Source organism: Bubalus kerabau, chromosome 4 (genome assembly GCF_029407905.1).
Source record: "Bubalus kerabau isolate K-KA32 ecotype Philippines breed swamp buffalo chromosome 4, PCC_UOA_SB_1v2, whole genome shotgun sequence".
In the NCBI taxonomy this organism is placed as follows: domain Eukaryota; kingdom Metazoa; phylum Chordata; class Mammalia; order Artiodactyla; family Bovidae; genus Bubalus; species Bubalus kerabau.
Window position 1 is genome coordinate 150,410,360 of NC_073627.1, and position 22,940 is coordinate 150,433,299.

The 22,940-nt window shown below is 38.5% G+C and overlaps 1 protein-coding gene across 3 annotated transcripts in view; it reads right to left on the reverse strand.

The window, feature by feature from the left end:
• The window catches only part of SLC35D2 (solute carrier family 35 member D2), a 62,351-nt gene that overhangs the window by 9,882 nt on the left and 29,529 nt on the right, over window positions 1-22,940 (reverse strand). For all 3 annotated transcript variants that reach the window (XM_055579008.1, XM_055579010.1, XM_055579009.1), the window contains 5 exons: window positions 22,442-22,513; window positions 20,968-21,036; window positions 15,547-15,649; window positions 13,892-13,984; window positions 8,385-8,452 (listed from right to left, as the gene is read on the reverse strand). In XM_055579008.1, coding sequence (XP_055434983.1) covers window positions 8,385-8,452; window positions 13,892-13,984; window positions 15,547-15,649; window positions 20,968-21,036; window positions 22,442-22,513 — 405 coding nt within the window. The remainder of the gene's footprint in view (window positions 1-8,384; window positions 8,453-13,891; window positions 13,985-15,546; window positions 15,650-20,967; window positions 21,037-22,441; window positions 22,514-22,940) is intronic.

Consider the following 22,940-nt stretch of genomic DNA (forward strand, 5'->3'; position numbering starts at 1 on the left):
TGTTTTGTCTTGGACCCTACATCTTGGCAGTATCGGTGAAGTTTCAAAGAACAGAACATTTTTTATACTGTCAGAAGGGAAAACAGATACACTTGTATTTCTATCAAGGAACATATTACTGCTTCAGTGAGATCAAAGAGGCTGCTGTGTGCATGCTCAGTTCTTCAGTCGTGTCCAACTCTGTGCGAGCCTACGGACTATAGCCTGCCAGGCTCCTCTGTCCATGAGATTCTCCAGGCAAGAATACTGGAGTGGGTTGCCATGCCCTCCTCCAGGGGATCTTCCCAACCCAGGGATCAAACCTGTGTCTCCTGTGTTGCAGGCGGACACAGGGACATTTAAGCCTTTACTGACTCAGCCACCAGGGAAGCCCATCAAAGAGGCTGTTATTGGAGCAGAAACAGAGTCAAATAATTGCCTCCAGGGCCTGGGAGCTGGTGCCAGCTGCTGGTGTGAATGAACTGGAACCTGTCACTTCTGGGCAAGATTAAAAAGACCGGCAGAGCTAGCTTTTTAAAATCTAGTTTGTCTACTTAAATTTCAGTCTTATTTTACCTTTGCCTGTGTTAAATTATCATGGCTGCCACAATCCGGTTCACCTGCCTGATGCAATTTCATCATAAGCTTTATTTACAAATTCTTGATTACAAATAGCATTCCTTAAAGCTGAATCCTTAACCCTAGCTCAAAAGAAAAATCTGCCCTTTTCACCATTCTGTTGGCTTCTTAATGTACATTTTCAAAGTGCTAAAGAGTTGTTAAATTACATTTTCAAATCTGGATAGAGGTTGGGTGGTCAGAAAAAGCAAGTTGGAAACGCAAACTTGAAAGTGAAAATAAGAGAGAAACTGACAGAGAGTTCTCTGGAGTCAGGGTTGGAACGCACACACATTAATCCTGTGGCTCCTTGAGCTTGAACCAAAGCGAAGGGACAGTCCGAGCCCAGTCCCAGCTGCTCTGAAAACCAAGGATGTGCTCAGAAGCTTACAAAGGTTTGTATTACTGCCAAGAAGGAAATGATCTGATCACAGTGTCTTCTGAGTAAGAAAGCAGCATTCTGAAAAATGCACCATGAAAAAATAGAAGATTTCTTCTAAATCAGTTTCAGACTTAAAACTGACTGAAGATGAAGTACACATAATAGAAGAAATAATAAAAAGGCAAAGGAACCAGAGATCAAATTGCCAACATCCACTGGATCATCGAAAAACCAAGAGAGTTTCAGAAAAACATCTATCTCTGCTTTATTGACTATGCCAAAGTCTTTGACTGTGTGGATCACAATAAACTGTGGGAAATTCTGAAAGAGATGGGAATACCAGACCACCTAACCTGCCTCTTGAGAAATCTGTATGCAGGTCAGGAAGCAACAGTTAGAACTGGACATGGAACAGACTGGTTCCAAATAAGAAAAGGAGTACATCAAGGCTGTACATTGTCACCCTGTTTATTTAACTTCTATGCAGAGTACATCATGAGAAACGCTGGGCTGGAAGAAGCACAAGCTGGAATCAAGATTGCTGGGAGAAATATCAATAACCTCAGATATGCAGATGACACCACCCTTATGGCAGAAAGTGAAGAAGAACTAAAGAGCCTCTTGATGAAAGTGAAAGAGAAGAGTGAAAAACCTGGCTTAAAGCTCAACATTCAGAAAACTAAGATCATGGCATCCGGTCCCATCACTTCATGGCAAATAGACGGGGAAACAGTGGAAACAGTGGCTGACTTTATTTTTCTGGGCTCCAAAGTCACTGCAGATGGTGATTGCAGCCATGAAATTAAAAGAAATGTACTCCTTGGAAGGAAAGTTATGACCAACCTAGACAGCATATTCAAAAGCAGAGATATTACTTTGCCAACAAAGGTCCGTCTAGTCAAGGCTATGGTTTTTCCAGTAGTCATGTATGGATGTGAGAGTTGGACTATAAAGAAGGCTGAGCACCAAAGAATTGATGCTTTTGAGCTGTGATGTTGGAGAAGACTCTTGAGAGTCCCTTGGACTGCAAGGAGATCCAACCAGTCCATTCTAAAGGAGATCAGTCCTGGGTGTTCATTGGAAGGACTGATGTTGAAGCTGAAACTTCAATACTTTGGCCACCTGATGTGAAGAGCTGACTCATGTGAAAAGACCCTGATGCTGGGAAAGATTGAGGGCAGGAGGAGAAGGGTACGACAGAGGATGAGATGGTTGGATGGCATCACCGACTCGGTAGACATGGGTTTGGGTGGACTCCAGGAGTTGGTGATGGACAGGGAGGCCTGGCGTGCTGTGATTCATGGGGTCCCAGAGTCGGACACGATTGAGCGACTGAACTGAACTGAATCATAAGTGATTTGATTTAGGTCATACCTGAATTGCCTAGTGGCTTGATTAGATCTGATAGAGTACCTGAAGAACTATGGATGGAGGTTCACAATGTTGTACAGGAGGCGGTGACCAAAACCATCCCCAAGAAAAAGAAATGCAATAAAGCAAAATGACTGTCTGAAGAGATCTTACAAATACCGGGGAAAAGAAGAAAAGTGAAAGGGAAAGGAGAAATGGAGAGATATACCCAACTGAATACAGAATTCCAAAGAATAGCAAGGAGAGATAAGAAAGCCTTCATAAGTGAACAATGCAAAGAAATAGAGGGAAAAAATAGAATGGAGAAGACTAGAGATCTTCTCAAGAAAATAGGAGATAGATGCAAAGATGGGGAAAACACAGGACAGAACTGGTATGGACCTAACAGAAGCAGAAGAGATTAAGAAGAGGTGGCAAGAATACACAGAAGAACTGTACAAAAAGGTCCTAATGACCTGGATAACCATGATGGTGTGGTTATCCAGTTGGCACTCACCTAGAGCCAACATCCTGGAGTGTGAAGTCAAGTGGGCCTTAGGAAGCATTACTACTAACAAAGCCAATGAAGGTGATGGAATTCCAGCTGAGTTATTTCAACTCTAAAAGATGATGCTGTTAAAATGCTGCACCCAATATGCCAGCAAATTTGGAAAACTCGGTAGTAGTCATACAACTGGAAAACATCCATTTTCACTCCAATCCCAAAGAAAGGTACTGCCAAAGAATGTTCAAACTATCGCACAATTGCACTATTCTCGCCTGCTAGCAAGGTAATGCTAAAAATCCTTCAAGCTAGGCTTCAACAGTATGTGAACTAAGAACTTCCAAATGCTCAAGCTGGATTTAGAAAAGGCAGAGGAACCAGAGATCAAATTGCCAACATCTGTTGGATCATAGGAAAAGGAAGCGAATTCCAGAAAAACATCTACTTCTGCCTCGCTTTCTATGTTAAAGCCTTTGATTGTGTGGATTACAACAAACCATGGAAAATTCTTAAAGAGATGAGAATACCAGATCACCTTACCTGCCTCCTGAGAAACCTGTATGCAGGTCAAGAAGCAACAGTTAGAACCAGACATGGAACAACAGACTGGTTTCAAATTGGGAAAGGAGTACATCAAAGCTGTATATTGTAACTCTGCTTATTTAACTTCTATGAAATGCCAGGATGGATGAGGCACAAGCTAGAATCAGAATTGCTGGGAGAAACATCAATAACCTCAGATATGCAGATGACACCACCCTTATGGCAGAAAGCGAAGAGGAACTAAAGAGCCTCTTGATGAAAGTGAAAGAGAAGGGTAGAAAAGCTGACTTAAAACTCAAGACTCAAAAAACTAAGATCATGGCATCTGGTCCCATCACTTCATGGCAAATAGATGGGGAAACAATGGAAACAGTGACAGACTTTATTTTCTTGGGTTACAAAATCACTGCAGGTGACTGCAGCCATGAAATTAAAAGATGCCTGCTCCTTGGAAGAAAAGCTATGACAAACTTAAACAGCATATTAAAAGGCAGAGATATTCTTTGCCAACAAAGATCCGTATAGTCAAAGCTGTGGTTTTTCAAGTAGTCATGTATGAATATGAGAGTTGGACCATAAAGAAGGCTGAGGACCAAAGAATTGATGCTTTTGAACTGTGATGTTGGAGAAGACTCTTGAGAGTCCCTTGGACTGCAAGGAGATCAAACCAGTCAATCCTAAAGGAAATCGTATATTCACTAGAAGGACTGATACTGAAGCTGAAGCTCCAAATCTTTGGTCGCCTGATGTGAAGAGCTAACTCATTAGAAAAGACACTGATGCTGGGAAATCTTGAAGGCAGGAGGAGAAGGGGAATGACAGAGGCCAAGATGGTTCCATGGCATCACTGACTCAACAGATATGAGTTTGAGCAAGGTCCACAAGTTGGTGATGGACAGGGAAGCCTGGCATGCTGCAGTCCATGGGGTCACAAAGAGTTGGACACAGCTGAGTGACTGAAGAGACAACAACAAAATGCAGAGTACAAAATGCTGGATGAATCACAAGCTGGAATCAGGATGCCAGGAGAAATATCAATAACCTTAGATACGCAGATGATACCACTCTAATGGTATCTAAGCGAAGAGGAACTAAAGAGCCTCTTGATAAACGTGGAAAAGGAGAGTGAAAAAGCTGGCTTAAAACTCCACATTCAAAAAATGAAGATCATGGCCTCCGTTCCCATCACTTCATGGAAAATAGATGGGGAAAAAATGGAAACATGACAGGTTTTATTTTCTTGGGGTTCAAAGTCACTGCAGATTGTGACTGTAGACACAGAATTAAAACATGCTTACTCCTTGGAAGAAAAGCTATGATAAACCCAGACAGGATATTAAAAAGCAGAGACATCACTTTGCTGACAAAGGTCCATATAGTCAAAGCATAGTTTTTTTCAGTAGTCATATACAGATGTGAAAGTTGGACCATAAAGAAAGCTGAACATCAAAGAACTGATGCTTTCAAACTGTGGTGCTAAAGAAGACTCTTGAGAGTTCCCTGGACTACGAGATCAAACCAATCAATCCTAAAGGAAATCAATCTTGAATATTCACTGGAAGGACTAACGCTAAAGCTGAAGCTCCAATACTTTGGCCACCTGATGTGAAGAGCTGACTCACTGGAAAAGAACTTGGTGCTGGGAAAGACTGAGGGCAGGAGGAGAAGGAGCCAACAGAGGATGAGATGGTTGGATGGCAGCACCAACTCAATGGATATGAGTTTGAGCAATCCACAATTCACAGAACTATAAATCAGCTATGTAACCTCATTGTTCCTGTTTTAAAGATAAGGAAATTGAGGCTCAAAGAGAGTAAATAAGTAGTCCACGGACTCAGAACTAAAAAGCGGCAAAGCCAGGATTCAAATCCATCTGATTCCAGGGGAGAGGCACTGAACTGTTAGATTGATGCCATGAATTAATGTCCTCAAAAGACCCCCTTTAAAAACTGTTGCTTAGTCACCAAATCTTGTCTGACTCTTTTGCAACCCCATGGACTGTAGCCTGCCAGGCTCTTCTGTCCATTGGATTTCCCAGGCAAGAATACTGCAGTGGGTTGCCATTTCCTTCTCCAAAAAACTGGGACTTAACTAATTTTCATCTTTAAAGTTGTAGAATCTGAAATATTGTTTTTATCACTTACTGATTCATTTTTAATTACTATGCCTTTATTGAGCTTCCCTGGTGGCTCAGATGGTAAAGTCTTCATTAGATTTTACTTGCAAAATGACTACTCATAAAATAACAATTAAGAACATTTATCAAAAGCGTCTTTGTTTTCTAGGAAGCACACTGTTAACTGGAAAAAAAATGTATCGAGTTGTAGACAGATGGGGTCAAGATTCTGACAAAGAAGCCCCAGAAGCTGCCAACTCACATCTAGGCACTGCCTACCCCACCACTCACTGCAGACAGATGACATCAAAGGGTTTGTTTCTTGATTTTCTGAATGTCATGGCTATAAGAGCAAGTGAAAAAAAAAATGTAAAGTGCAAGTGAAAAAAAAAAAAAAGCAGTATCTCATCAAGTTTCTAATGACATAAGATAGAACTAAAACTTGACTCTGCTGTTTACATATAGGTGAACACAGGCTTAGGCAAGGAAAGGTACTAGTCTGAGTCTGTGTGATATAAGTTGAATTTTTTATTATCTGGAATGGGGGGAAGGTAATTGACAAAGAGTAACTCACAAACACAGGTTAGTAGATTTTTTTCAAAATTATTTGTTCTCAGTCAGCAACTGGGATATAAATATCTTACTATGGTTAGGCATTCAACAATGGCAGCCTAAGTTCTGGGAGCACTTAGTACTCACCATTGTCAAACAATCAACGCCTGGAAAGAACACATTATTTGAGAGATTACTGGTTTTGAAAGAGGCGCAAGAGGTTGCCCAAAATCCCTCCTTTGAAAACAGGAGAAACGGTACAGGATCAGAGTACGTCAGGGCAGAGGCCATTGCAAAACAACACTCTCTGGGCCTGAGCCCTGGGCCAAACCTCAAATGAGAAGAGATACCAGCCCACTGAGCCCAGACCCTCACAAAGGCCAGAGTGGTCCAAGTCAGGAGCACACCTGGCGACCATCAAGACTAAAAACAATTTGTCCATACAGGAAAGTTTCTCACATTCCTAATTTTGGTCCACAAAATTATGATTAATTAAGATTAATCCTAACGATTAAGATTGAATCACATGCTTGCAAATCACAGGTCACCAAATACACAAGAAAATAAACCATAATGACACTCACAAACACATATTGAGTGAACAACCTATATATTTAGATTCTCAAGAACTGCAGATATTGGGATCATCAGATACAGAATAGCTATGTGTGTAATATTTAAAGAAATAAAAGATACAGTCACAAAGATAACCAACAAAAGAATGTCATGAATGAACAGATTAAGTTTTAAAAAAACTGTGGAACTTTTACAAATAAAATTGTTAAAATCAAAAACTCCAGTGGGGAGGAGCGAGAAAGGAATAGGGGATTAAGGCGAACAAGCTGCTACGTATAAAATAATCTATAGGGATATATAGTGCAACACAGGGAATATATCCAATACTTCATAATAACTATAAAGGACTATAACCTTTAAAAACTGTGAATCACTATGCTGTATACCTGAAACATATATAATTGCTCTTGTTTAGTCACTAAGTCATGTCTGACTCTTTGCAACCTCATGGACTATATAGCCCACCAGGCTCCTCTGCCCATGGGATTCTCTTGGCAAGAATACTGGAGTATTCTTATACATACTTATTAGAATACTGAAGTATTCTAATATATAATGGGTTGCCATTATGTATTATTGTACATCAACTATACCTCAATAAACTATAAATTTTTTTAAAACTCCAAGAAATAGGTTAAACATTAAATCAGACACAGCTAAAGAAAGAATTACTGAGCTGGAGAATATACATAAACACTTTCACTGTATGGGACTACATTACTGCAAGGAAGATCAAGTTTAAGAATTGAAGACTGTTGACCAAAGAGATCATGAGTTGTCTCAGTCCATCTACACAACAATGAAAATTGTAGTACTAGTAATCAAAAAAATAATAATAATAAGGGGAAATTGATCTTTCTTCACAGGAAAAATCTTTTGACAAGTAATTCCAAGACAGTCATTCAAAAACCCTTTCTCATGGGGTAAGACACAGGTGCTTGCGTGCACATGGAGCCCAGCCCAGGAAGGATACTTCAAAGACTTCAAGCAGTGGAGAGGAAGTCTCTTCAAAACTTCTAAAGAGGAAAACTTCAGTGAGTGCCACAAGGCAGGGAAGAACAGAGGGTAGCTTATGTTCCCCCGTGCATCCTTTTGCAGCTTTTGAATTATTTACTAGTTGTATGTATTATCTACTTATGAAAGGAAATTTTCAAGTTTGGGGAACATATAAAAAGACACAAGCTGCAAGGCCCCTCAACAGAATGATACACCTGAGGAAAATTTTAAGAACAAAAGTCTAAAATTATTGGACAATGGCCTGGGCAAATCTCCTCAGAAAACACCCTGAATATAACAGGTACGGCACTATAGAAAATGGTTATTTCCACATATTTATGTGAGGTGAGAATCTTGGGAAACTTGGGACACTGGGACAAAGACAAAAAACACATTTGAATGTGATAGGGCAGCTGACTTTATTTCAAACTAACTTGCAGAAATCCATAGGCAACATCATATTTTGGAGGTCATGGGTCCCGATCCACTCCTCTGCTACAGAGCTTTGTGAAATCGCTCAGTCATGTCCAACTCTTTGTGACCCCGTGGACTGTAGCCTGCCAGGCTCCTCAATCCATGGGATTTTCCAGGCAAGAGTACTGGAGTGGGTTGCCATTTCCTTCTCCAGGGCTGCTACGGGGCTACATCTCAGAAAAAGCTGGAGAAGCACAGACTAAGGGATTTTGACAAAGCAGAGAGAATGTATATTTTGATTTGACTTATCAAGAGATACAACAGACCAAAGCTTCTTATCTGTGGCTTCTTACCCCAAAAAACAGGAAAGAAGAAACTGTATGATAAACAGAACATTCTTCCATTGATTGAACTCAGTAGCCTATGGTTAAAAAAAGCAAAGAAAACTAATGGTTAGAATAATAATACTGGTTTTATCAATCTGCACACTCTTGTACAAATTCCACTTTCACAAACAGAAAAATACAGTTTCAAAACTCCTGGGTAATATCAGCTGTGAGACATGGGGCAAATTACTTTTCTTCTCTGAACCTGAGGCTCATTTCACAAAATGGGAATTATTATTTTAAAAACTGCCTCAAAGGTCAATGTGAGAATTTAATGAAACTGTTTAGAACCTGGCAGGTGGCAAGAACAAAATGACAGCTATTATTGCTGTGGCTATTTTTAAATTTTTACTAATTTCTAGTCATAAAATCAAGGTTGTGTTCACTTTTTAATAATCTTAAAAGAAAGTTTATTATAAAATTAATGATATTGGCAAGACTAAGAAAACTTTTCAGTTCACAAACTATTTTTAAGAATTTGCACAAAAGGAAAAGGGTGGAAGGAGAATTCCCTGATGGTCCAGTAGCCAGGACTCAGCACTTTCACTGCCGGGGCCCAAGTTCCATCCCTGGTCAGGGAACTAAGAGCAGCCAAAAAAAAAAAAAGAATTTATAGATGCTTAAAAGTATCATGAACAAATAAACTATTGTTTCCTATTTACAAACCAATCAAGTAACTGGGGTAAAGGAGCTGGTAGAGAAGTTTAATGCTCAGCTTCTTCTCTTAGTCCCTGCTACTGCTAAGTCGCTTCAGTCGTGTCTGACTCTGTGCAGTCCCATAGACGGCAGCCCACCAGGCTACCCTGTCCCTGGGATTCTCCAGGCAAGAACACTGGAGTGGGTTGCCATTTCCTTCTCCAGTGCAGGAAAGTGAAAAGTGAAAGTGAAGTCGCTCAGTCGTGTCCGACTCTTAGCGACCCCATGGACTGCAGCCCACCAGGCTCCTCCATCCATGGGATTTTCCAGGCAAGAGTACTGGAGTGGGGTGCCATTGCCTTCTCCTCTTAGTCCCTAGGTGAGAAAATAAAATTAACGCTTTTGAAAAGATAGGTAACAATAAAAAGGAGTATTTTATTCATGATTTTTCCCTTGCCTGAATCCAAAAATGATTTTACAGTGACTCAAGACTATATGTAAGAATGTGCTAAATAACATGATTAAATATGACTTCTATTCACTTTCTATTTAACAATACTTTGTTAGCCAAGTTTTAGTAACTTTATAGATTTAATACTAAATCCTCCTTAAGCTTATAATTCAAATTTTTAAACCAATTAAAGTGGAATTCTCTTCTCTGACTAGTACAACCTTGTCACACTTTACTGTACCTGTTTCATCAGTAATACTTTGCCCACCTTTCTTATGGAAAAAATACACATTAAATGTTGATAACCACCAAACCTGGTTGATGGGTACATGGGACCTGCATACTATTCTCTTTCCTTCTGAATAGGTTTGCACGTTTTCATAATAAAACTTTTCTTTTTAACACTTACTTTTGAAACAAAAAATATAGTAAATATAAATCTGTCTTGCAGGCAAGCCCCAAGCCAATCAAAGGGTCAGAAAACATCCAGGACATTTTATGCCAAGGTTGTCAAAAGATCAAAACAAAACAGAAACTTACAGAAAACACTCTGTGTCTGAAAAGTTAAATAAAATTGGGAATAAGAGAAAGCCATATGCCCCAAACTTCAAACCAAAGATAGGAAATTCTTATCTACTCAATGAACTGGGAGTATTTATGAAAACAGTAAATAAAAACTGTATGTTGTTGATACCACATAAACCATTGAGTGCTATGTGGTAATTTTCATAAAAAATATTTGGATTCATTGCCAACTTCAATTTTGATAGATTTTAGTTTTATTCTGTTCCTTTAATAATGATGAGCTGTGTTGGTGGCATTTTAAAAAATCACATAGAATGATACTTATTTGAAAACAGAAAATAATTTAAAATGAGTAACAATAAAGCACTTCCTGCTTTAAACTTAACTATTTCTGTGAAAGTATGTTGGAGTGTGAATCTTTTTCATTTTTCATTATTTTTTTAAATCAGAAAAAAGTCCTATTATTTATTTCTATTCATCAACTGCAATACATTAACTGTACTTTGAACTTATTGCAGTGATTTGATTAACTAAAGAAAGTTTACACATTATTTTCCAGGAGCCTAATTTGTTAACAAGAGGAGCTGGCATTACTGACTTTGTTAATCACAAACAGAATCAAGGTGCTATTACCAGATCTGCAGACTGTGGAAGTCCAGGGTCCAGGAGTACAGTGAGTCACACACATGAGTCTCAACAGAATCTCTGACCCTTCCAGTCAACTGGGAAAAATGACTCATCAAAGTACTCCTTCCATTAACAAGAGAAGTTAACCTTTCACTCAAATTCATCAATCAACTTTCAATACAATCAAACCAAACTTGGTAATAAAACACAATTTTATATTGCAGACTAACACACCTAATTACATAAGTTCACTACTTTTTATATTTTGTTCACAGTCTAAAATGGATTCAGCCATGGTTAAAAGTGACCAGCTGGAAGAAATCCATGATGATTCAGTGAACACAGGGCAGAACAATGAAGTGAAAGAAATGAGAATCTTACTATTTTTCCTACAGAGTTTTTTAAAATTGCTAATTACAGTATCTCATCTCTTTTGGCATCTCTTACCATATAACAAGTTAAGTTAGTCAAATTTTTAACTTAATGACTTTTGTATTTTTGTCATCTTATAGAGGCCTTCTCTTACAGAAAAAAAATATATATTTTCTGATAATAATTTTTCTTATAGATGTTTAAATAAATCTATATATTTAGCTCTGATCCATCTGGAATTTCAGAGAATAGTTATCATTGCTTGGGCTCTAAGGTAACTATAGGAACTTCTGTTTAAAATCTTAAGAAACTGATCAAATGGAAGAGGTTAGATAGGGTAAATACTGAGATACTCCAGCATGGAAAGTCAGAATAGAAATACAATATTCTCCTAGAACACTAGAATTGAGTAAACTGAAAGTCAGAATAGGAATACAATATTCTCCCAGAACACTAGAATTGAGTAAGCTGAAAGTCAGAATAGGAATACAATATTCTCCCAGAACACTAGATTTGAGTAAGCTGAAAGTCAGAATAGGAATACAATATTCTCGCAGAACACTAGAATTGAGTAAGCTGAAAGTCAGAATAGGAATACAATATTCTCCTAGAACACTAGAATTGAGTAAGCTGAAGAAAATCTAAGGTCTCTTATACTTTCTAAGCTATAGTGATAGGTCATGCTTTTTCATATATGAAGGAAAGAAACAAACACTTTCAATATACAAATTTAAAAACGAGATTACAGCAGAGAGTGTGTTTCTAGAGCAAGACAGCCTCTTGGATCCATCACCTACTTTCCTTGGAAAGTTATTTAAATATTGTGCCCTAGATTCCTTGTATATAAAATGGGAATAATTAATAATACCTTCTCCTCAGGCTATTGTGGGAATGTAATGAAATAGGTCATGTACACTGTTTCAAACAATGTCTGATAGAATAATTCCTCAATAATTATTAGCTATTTTTATTATTACATGAGAAAATATAATAATTCTGCATAATAATAATTACAGCAGGTGGCAACTTCTGAAAGCACCATGCTATAAGTTTGTAAGTCAATAACTTGAATGTAGAAATACATATTCCTATTGAAATACTGTTACAAATTATTAACATAATACATGTAGTCTATTTTCAAAAGGTACCTAAAATTCAGTTTCTGGTCACTATGCCATTCATAACATTGTTTCTATTGTGAAACAAACTTTTAGTTTCAATCAAGTGTTCTAAGAGTTTCTAGATTTATACTTTAGAAATAAATATATATCTGAAAAGCTATAAAGCATCAGAATCTCAGAAGAGATAAATTCCAGAGACTCAAAAGAAAAACTCATTTTTATAATAATGAAATGAGGCAAGCCAATAGGACTACGTCATTGAGGGCTCATAATTTCATCTTGTTTATGTAAGGCTGCTGGCACTAAATTGATTTAATTGATGGTAACTAAAAAATAAGTATTGTGTTTTTAGATATTCTGCCCTTGTTCATTATTAATAAAGACACTTGGGGTGCTTGCTTTAACTTCCAATATTCTGAATTAACAGTGAGGCCCAGGTTCACAAACTAAGACTTCTATATTAAAACTGGTGTTTCTTGGTAGTCTTCAACATAAACACATGGAAATGGATGTTTACCCCTGGGGACAATGCTACTAAGCCAGTCCACTATTCCCTTGTTCTGAGAAAGGAATCAGAAAAGGGAGAAAGTATAGTTCTGAGAAGGAACAAGAAGCCCTGATATTCACCACAGGAGTCCCCAGGAGTCTGCAGCCTTCTGAAGTTATTCAAACCCCCAGCGGGCAACAAGGGGCACTGATGCTCAACCAGTGTGCACCACACAACCACGCTGTTAAATGCAGAAATACTGTCATATGGTAGGGAAACGTCTGCCGTGGTGGCAGGGGTAAGGGGGCTGTAAACACCACCCCAGCCTAGCAACAACAGGATTAATGAGGGTTAATGCCTGGCTACTGGTGCGGGGGGTGGGGTGGGCATCTGTGGGAGAGGCCAGAGGCCACACTGGACAAGGGTTTTGCCCAACACATCTCATTTCTCACATGAACTTCAAGTGGTGCGTCTGGCAACTTTCTGAGCCAGCAATGTTTCAAGGTGGCCATTGTGGATGTTATGGGGTGAACATTCACCCTTCCTACGAGACACCCCCGCACCCCAGCTGAACCTCATATCCTTCTGCTAATTTACCTGTCTCTGACAGGTATGCAGCAGATAAGTGAACAGGCCAAATACCAAAAGAACAAGACTTCAAAATTCCAGATCCTGGAATATTTAGAGGCAGATGCCATGACGTCTGGGATTAGCTTTAAAATACTCCAGGGGAAGAAGGGGGAGTGAAAGCAGATGAGGACAGATGAAATAAGAATGGTGAAATGCCAAAATATGCTGAAGTTGTGTGATGGATACATGTGAGCTCATCAAATCATTCTTTACTTTGTGCGTATGTTTCCAAATGTCCATAATAAAGGTAATAAATAAGCAAATCCATTTTTTAAACTATCAAAATCCTCTTCAATGTTAATTAACTTTCCCAGGGTCCTCACACCAACAAAGGGGAAAGGGAGACTCAAACTCCAGATTTTCGTTATTGTTGTCTTGCTAAAAGCTTCAAGGCCAGAGTTTTTTTGACTACTTCCCGCTACTTCCCAGGGGTTTAAAGACAAATGCAAAGAAAGGAAAGTGCTTAAAGGTATTACTGAGGATATCAAACATCTTGCTTTTGGAAATCCTAGGTACCTTTAGACACTTTTTTCCTTTATACACTTTTTATTTTAATGAGTACTGCAGGTTAAATGTTAAAATTGTGAAGACTGCTAAGTAGAATGAATGACTGTCATCAGCTTACCTGTCGAAGGTCTCCAGTGGAGACACTAATGATAAGAGTTGGGATAATCATGAAGCAGGCATTGTAGAAAAGCACTCCATATTTCCCTAACTCCTGCAAAAGCCAAGAAAACTCCACTCAGTTTTAGAAATATAAAGTGTCAGATTTCCTGGAGCCATTTATTCGCCTGGAGCTATTTATACAACCATGTACTTATGCAGAGTTAGAATACACATTCTGACCAGTTCTGTATTTGAATATTTTCAGCAAATTTCTGGCATAAAATAAAATGCTTCAAGTATACTGTGATTTTTAAAAAAAATTTGTTTTACCCAAAAAATGAGATATAAAATGGATGGAGCTGGATGGACTCCGAGGTTCCACCAATCTTTAACATGCTGCTGCTGCTAAGTCGCTTCAGTCGTGTCCGACTCTGTGCGACCCCAGAGACAGCAGCCCACCAGGCTCCCCCGTCCCTGGGATTCTCCATGCTAATTGTTCCTCTTTTTTTTTTAAGCATGCTATTCAAAACAGGAAGTCTGGAACAAAGTCAATAGCATTAAAAATGCTAATATAAACAAAACTTCTTAAAAACATCTGCTCCTTCTATTAAGGAACAGCAGGGTTAAAACACCAGGTATCTTGTTTCCAATCTTGCATAAATTTAATTTTCATTAAAGAGACTACATCCACCACTTTCCATACAGGGTGACATATTGTGATTCTCAAAAGGCAACAAACCCAGTTATGCAAAACTGCCATTAAAAAATAAATGATAATACAGAAAAATACAGTGCAGATAAAAAAACAGCTCATAGGAATAAGCCTGTCCATCAGAGCAAACATCCTCACTCAACACAAAGAACTTGGAACAAAGGAATATATGCCTGGCCCATCCTCCAGAGCTTCCTGCACAGCTGGGGTGGGGGTAAGGGCTTGGAGCTCCAACCCAGGGGCAGCCACATGGGAGGAAAGCTCATCTGCCCATCCGCCCCTCATGAAAGGGCCTTATCTTTGGTCCATTCCAGTCATCTAACTCCACAGAGGAGGAAACAGGTTTGGAGAAGTGAAGTCACATTAACCTGTCAGCCTGGTGGCTCAGATGACAAAGAATGCAGGAGACATGGGTTCGACTCATGGGTCAGGAAGATCCCCTGGAGAAGGAATGGCAGTCCACTCCAGTATTCTTGCCTGGAGAATTCCATGAGCAGAAGAGCCCAGTGGACTATAGTCCATAGGGTCATAAAGAGTCGGACACTGCTGAGTGACCTTCACTTTCACTTTTTTCAGCAATACTTGTATCTGTAACCCACATCTCCAGACTCTCATATTAGAGCTGCTTTCAGAAAACTCCTGACTTTACTTGATCACTGATGGTGATGGTAAAAAACTTCTAGTTTTACTTTGCCATTCAAAATGATCCCCTTTCTATGTAGCATTCTTTCTTTGCACCCAAAATAGTGCCTATTTTTCCATTCCTGGCTAATTTTCACCCCAAATTTTGCATGACAAGGAATAACAAGAACCTATGCACAGTATAATTTAAAAGAAATTAGTAATCTGTAGATCATAACATGTAAATTAAATTACATGCCCGCTTTACAAGTTTGTTTTTTCATGTTATTTCAGGGGTCAGATGACAAAGCCTAAAAGCCAAAGAAGCGAAAGTCTGGTACCTTTGGGTCCATTTTCTGTTTGGTGTAAACGCCATTCGCAGCCGTGAAGATATCATTCAGGAATACAAAAATATAGCCTTCCAAGTTAAAAGCAAGGTCAGAACTGGGAGGGAGAATACAAAGGAATATGATTATCAGAAACTCAAAAAAAAAAAAAGAAAGAAACTCACAGCTTGGCCTCAGAGGCCTTCTGTTTTCTCTTTCCCTGATCAAATCCATTTGTAGTGCTAGTAAAACTGCCTTTTCTCTGGCATACTTTCCCCCTGTGTGGCGGGGAATGGCTAATTCTTCTCCCCTGCCTCCAGACAAGAACAAAATCAGGCCACCAGGAAGCTTCATCTCAATCATAACAGCTTAAAACCAGACGGACATTAACCATCTTCCTTTGACTAGGAAGCCCTTCTTTTGCTAATAAATCAGCATGAGCCTTGTTTTTCTAAGGGGAGTGATTTGTTCAACCCACCTGTGGCTTTTCTTATTGTGGTACACAGGGCCATCCCCAGAGTACAGCCCTCTGGGGACAGCTGGGCAGGGACAGGCCAAAGAGGTCAAAGGAGGAGCTGACACTTCCATCTGGTCCCCTAACATCACTTTACTACCGGTATCCTCACTATCCATCGAAAAGGCAAGGCAGGGTCCATGTCCTTCTCTGCAACTCCTCTAAGGCCTCTCGCTTCCCATTCTTTGAAGCCTTCTCTTCAATTTCCATTTTAAATAAACAACACTACTATAAACATGTTTGAGGGGAATATGGCAAAGGGAGGAGAGTAAACAACAGCTACGCCCAGATATGATTCATCACCTGCATTTGACCTTGCAAACAGTACCACACCCATGTCATAATTCATAAGTATGAATAATATGAATTATATATTGTCAAGGAGGATTCCTTTACCATCTTTGGGTCAGTATCTGGGGGCCTGCAAACTTAACTGACAACAGGAGAAAAAAATACAAATCGTATTAAATATTTTACATGCACAGGAGTTCACAGAAAAGAAATGAAACTCAAAGAGGTGGTTAGACTATGGAGCTTATATACTACATAAACAGAGCAGAGGGTGTGGGCTTCAAGGAATAAATAAATTGTGGAAAAGGCACTGGGAAATATATGGAGGAAACTTATGGAAGATAAGGGTTATTTTAATAAGGTTTGCTTACGCTGACTCATCTTGATGCTGACTCTCTGTGTCTGGTGATAAGAACTGCTTTCCTATTCTGACTAAGGACCAGGGACACCTTCACAAAGGGAAATTTATGGTCTACTTTTATGCAGAAAAGGGGAGGGCAGAGAACTCTTCCCACACTTGTTAATTCTCAATTGCCTTCAACTCAAAATACCATTTATGTCAAAGTGGCACATTTTGGGGTAGCATATCCTCGTCCCCTTCAGTATCAAAATAAGATTATTTCTACCCCAAAAGAGGGAAATATGCAAAAACTGCATCAAGATTGGAATGCAAATTAAACCAGACTTTGCCTGAAGCTTCCACTGGTATTACTTACCTACAAATATATTTGTGACATTATAATTTAAAATCATTGTAAATCAGAATTCTGGGGTTCAGTCACAAAAATAGAATCTCTCAAAGGAGAGTTTTCCAAATCGTGCCTACCCCATTCAGCACAGTGTAAAGAAGAACCTGCACAGAAGATGGGCTTATTACAGAGGACTGGCATATGTTACAAGATTCTATGGAAGCTCCTGAGAGTCTAAACTGAATTATCTGGAAAATGTAAAACAATGCAAATAAAATAAGGATTTTGTATAACCAAAAAAAAAAAAAAAAAAAAAAGAATCTGCCATCCTTAGGATGGCCAAGAGTTGAATGGGCAAAAACCTGAAGATTCCAAAGGAATGGAAAGGAAGTATTTTACTTACTTCCTCAGAGAGCCTTAGGGGAATTCTTGAGTTTTCACATCTCCTACTTGAGGGGGACCAAGAATTCCCAACATCATCTGTTTAGGCCAGTTGTGAAAGCACAGAAGTTTGAGAAGAATTTACTTGTGTTATAGATGGGGGCGGATTCATGGTTAACCCTTGTCATTTAGGGCTGTTCACAGACATTCTATTTCAACTGTTATTGGCCATGTAACTTGCTTTGGTAACACATGTCACTTCTGGGGAAAACTTTGGAGAGCCAGTATACAATTCCCCACATGTCTTCTTCCTTTCTTGATGAGAAAGGAAACCCCCTTTGAGGCAGAGGTTCCATCAGCCTGGGTCCCTGAGTAGCTATAATGGGCAGAGCACCCCCACAGCATTAACTGATGTTGGTATGTACATGGAATGGGGGGGAAATATATTTGGTATGTTAAACAACCAAGATGTGGGGTCTATTTGTTATAGCAGCCCAAACTGGCTCATCTATACTTGCATTTGATGAATTAATTTGAGTGACAGCAAAGAAAGGTGGGGTTACAACTGGCCTGCAGCTAAGACTGCACCCATTACCCATAAGAAGGTTATCCATTCTGTGGGTGCTGAGGAAAGAAAAAGTCAAGAATTACTACTCCAAGCTGGCTCTTGGGTAGAAGTCAGATGTTTCAGGAAGCACTCTTTACCCTTTCAGCTCATTAGAGTTATCACATATGTTAGATATGAGCTGAATTCCTACTAACTGCTTCTGGAAATGTGCCTTCACACACACAGTACCTGAACTGCCATTCCTCATCAAAGACTTACATTTTTATAAACTAATTTTTTAAAAAGTCTTCAATGACTCTAAGTCAGTGGTTTTCAAACTGAGCTCCAAGAAACCTAGAAAAGAGAGGAGGCCCAGAGGAGACCTCAGAGCGCTGTAGGAGGAAGGCACTTTCAACAGAACAAATCCCATTTTTAGCTACTTTATGTATCTTATTCTGTTTGAACAAAAGTCTTCATGACCAAAACTTAGGCTCTAATTGTGGATGCTTAATGTTTGGACTAGCACTGAAACCAAACAGGCCAGCTCAGACATAGCTAGAATTGGAGAAGAGGAAATTATAGATAAAAATTCAAATAATAAACCCTGGCCTAGGTAAGGGACTAAACACATTTATAACAATAATTTGTTGTTCAGTTTCTAAGTCATGTCTGACTCTTTGCAACTGCATGGACTGCAGCACACAAGGCTTCCTTGTCCTTCACTGTCTCCCAGCATTTGTTCAAATTCATGTCCACTGAGTTGGTGATGCTATCTAACTATCATCCTCTGCCATCCCTTTCTCCTTTTGCCTTCAATTTTTCCTAGCATCAGGATATTTTCCAATGCGTCATTTCTTTGCATCATGTGGCCAAAGTATTGGAGCTTCAGCTTCAGCATTAGTCTTTTCAATGAATATTCAGGGTTGATTTCCTTTAGGATTGACTGGTTTGATGTCCATGCAGTCTAAGGGACTCTTAAGAGTGTTCCCCAGCACCACAGTTTGAAAGCATCAATTTTTTGGCACTCAGCTTTCTTTATGGTCCAACTCTCACACTGGTACATGACTACTGGAAAAGTCAGCTTTGACTCTATGGACCTTTGTTGGCAAAGTGATGTCTCTGCTTTTTAATATGCTATCAGGTTTGTCATAGCTTTTCTTCCAAGCAGCAAGCGTCTTTCAATTTCATTGCTGCAGTAACAATCCACAGTGATTTTGGAGCCCAAGAAAAGAAAAAATGTCACTGTTTCCACTTTTTCCCCTTCTATTTGCAATATAACAATAATAAACATCATTATTATTGCCAATATCTGTCACCGTCTACTAGAATGGAAACTCCATGAAGGCAAGAATTCTTGTCTGTTTTATTAACTGCTAGATTCTTTAGCACATAGAATGATGCTTGGCATACAGTAAATGCTGCAACACATTTCTGTTGGACTCAGCCATAAATTAGAGTGAATCCTGGCTCACTATTATCTCATTTAATTCTCACAAGTGACCATATTAGGTGGATGCTATTCTAATCTTCACTTAACAGTCAAAATAACTGAGACACAGGGAGGTTGAGTAGCTTGTTCTTAGTTACACAGCTGGTAAGTGAGGAGACTAGAATAAGGTTCCAGACATCCTGGCTCTGTAGCCTATACCATTAATTTGCAATTGATGATCCAGAACTCTTGTTTCTAAATGAGTTAATGAAACTAGTTTAACTGAAATTTCTCCAAACTTTTCTTTCTCCCCTTCACTTCATGTAGGTTTTTCTCTTCTATTACTGTTGTACCTCCATATCCACAGGGGATTGGTTCTAGGACCCCACACCTCTAACCCCTCCACATGCAGATACCCAAATCTGTGCATGCTCAGGTCCCTTATATAAATCGATGTGCAAAGTTTGTATGTAACCTATGCTGTTTTTGTTGTTGCTGTTGTTGTTAGTCACTCAGTCGTGTCTGACTCTGTGACTCCATGGACTGTAGCCCACCAGGCTCCTCTGTCCATGGAAATCTCCAGGCAAGAATACTAGAGTGGGTAGCCATTCCTTTCTCCAGGGGATCTTCCTGACCCAGGGATCAAACCTAGGTCCCCTGCATTGCAAGTGAATTCTTTTACGATTTGAGCCACCAGGGAAGCCCTAATCTATGTACACCCTCCCATATACTTTAAATCATCTCTAGATTACTTGTAATACTTAATACAATGTAAATACCATGTCAACAGTTACCAGTGCACAGCAAATTCAAGTTTTGCTTTTGGGGATTTTCTAGAATTAAAAAAATATATTTTTGATCCATACCTAGTTAAATCCACAGATGCAAAAGCCTCAGATACAAATGGCTAAATGTATCATAAATGAGGAAACAGGCACAGAGAGGCTAAGAAACAGCTAACAGACAGCAGGGTTAAGTTTTCAACCCAAGAAAAGTAACTGCACACATACTTTAAACACTGTGCTATAAAAGGAGTCTGAGTGCCTGCTTTCAGATGCAAACTTGAAGCCCTTATTCCTGGTCAGGCTTATTAATGAATAAGATAGCAGTCATACACTGGTATTGGCTCTGGTCCCAAACATACAAATACATTTAATGAGAGTATTCCACCCTTGGAAATATTGGCTGCTAAGGCATTACTGGATGATAAAACAAATCAGCATATAAGGGCTTTATAAATCTGTTATATTCTTAGCCTAAGAACTTCTCAAAACTCTTGGTAAAATTTGTATATTGAAGACAAACATTCAGTAATAAAAGTACACAGTTCATTCCTTTTATGAAGAAAAGCTGTATTAATATCTTGTAATGCTCTCTATACATATTTCTTGGAAATGTTCTGGCCAACTTGGAACTCAGTTTGACTTTCACAGTAATATATGGAGGTTCCACTAACATCAACAGATTTGTCTCTTAGCTGTTCAATTCAACTGCAACCAGATGGAAAATGAAAAACGAGGACAGGGCCAGGCCTGTTGTCAAAGACACAAAGGAGTTATTGAGCAGAAATAGTCCAAAGTCTTACCCAGCTGCTATGAAAGCACCAAGAATGATGGCAAAGACACTGATAATGATGTTCAAGGAATATTGTTTCCTGTAATAAATAAATAGTGGATGGAGAGATAGGTAGATAGATAAAGAAAAGGAGGAGGAGAGGGAAAATATAAATTATACTTTTAAATAAACTGAGAATAGACATTGTTAACAGTTTTATAGCTATCATAAACTCTAATGGACAATGCTTTATGTAAAAAGAGCACTAAAAGCACATTAAATGGATTAGTAAATCAAACCAAATTTACTCTATTTCTTAAGTATTTGTCTTAATCTAAGTACACATGTATTTCTCTGTTCTCACTAGAGAGATGCTGGGACAAAATGCGTAAGAGGTGAAGTAAGTCAGAAAAAGAAATAAATATCGTATTCTAATGCATATATACAGAATCTAGAAAAAATGGTACTGAAGAATTTATTTACAGGCCAGCAGTGGAGAAACAGACATAGTGAACAGACTTATGGACATGGAGAGAGGGGAGGTGAGAGTGAGATGTATGGAAAGAGTAACATGGAGACTTATATTACTATATGTAAAACAGATAGCCAATAGGAATTTGCTGTATGGCTCAGAAAACTCAAACAGGGGCTCTGTATCAACCTAGAGGAGTGGGTTGGGGCAGGAAATGGGAGGGAGGTTCAAAAGGGAGGGGATATATGTATATCTATGGCTGATTCATGTTAAGGTTTGACAGAAAATAGCAAATTTTGTAAAGCAATTTTTTTTGTAAAGCAAAAAAAAAAATTCTGTCAAGCAATTATCCTTAAAAAAAAAAAAAAAAAAGCAGAAGAGCTCCTGCTGGTAGGTCTAGTTGGTTTGTATTTTTATCGAGCATCCAAAGATTAAGATAAAATTCAATAGTAAAACTTAGAACACTGGACCATCATCCTAATTTCATTGTTAAGTAATCTCCACAGCAAAATCAAGAATCCATTTTAGAGTCCACCTGAATATCTTTACATGAAATTTTTAAGCCAACATTATAAGAATTAATTTATTCTGATGTTACATCATAATTACTGCATCAGAATGAATTTCCCTCATCTCCTGTACACCTACTATAGTACAGCACACATCCTATACATGTGGACAACTTTTCCTTGCCATTCCAGGATCAGTGTATATTCCATTCAGCTCAGAAAACAGATCTACATCTGTTTTGCAGTGGTTGGTTTTTTTTAGAATTTTCTACCACACGTGCATGTTATTTGTCTAATTGTAAAATTATAACTATTTTTTAAAAAAACACTCCTAACATGTTAAGAAATCATGGACATAGGAGTCTGCTTTTAAATGAATAAACCATCGGCCCTTAAGTTATTACAACAAGCACTTCAAACCAATTATTTGTAAAGATGACTAGATGTTGAGAATTGGCTAGGTAAAAATAATGTGGGCGTGTGGGGAGAGGACACCAAAGGAAGAGAGGAAAAACAAAAATCACCCGAGTATGATGGTTTCCAGCAGTAAAGTAAGTGGAATGGTAAATTTCCTGAGCACAGTGAACATCGGCAAGCTGTCAGAAAAGAATCAAGTATAATAAAATCAGACACCAAGTATTTTTTTAATGTTTTACATTTTCAATTAAGCCCATTAATTTTCTAAATTAAATATAAGGAGTCAACTTTAATTATCACATATGTTACTAAGTCATATAAAATAATAAAAAGAAATGGAAATTTAATAATTTCATGCCACTTTTACTTATTAACGATTCAAAACATCATACTATCCAACTACTACAAAGTGTTGAAACTACAAAGATTGTGTTAAAAGATTATATGCAATGTGAACCTATACACCCTTTGACAAAACAAGTTAGGACTAGCTATGGACAGTCATTAAATGGTCCTAACCGCAGATCTAATCACTTCTTGTTAGGAAACTTACCCTAAGATAATAACCCAAAGAAAAGAAAAAATTCATGTGCACAAAGATGTTCA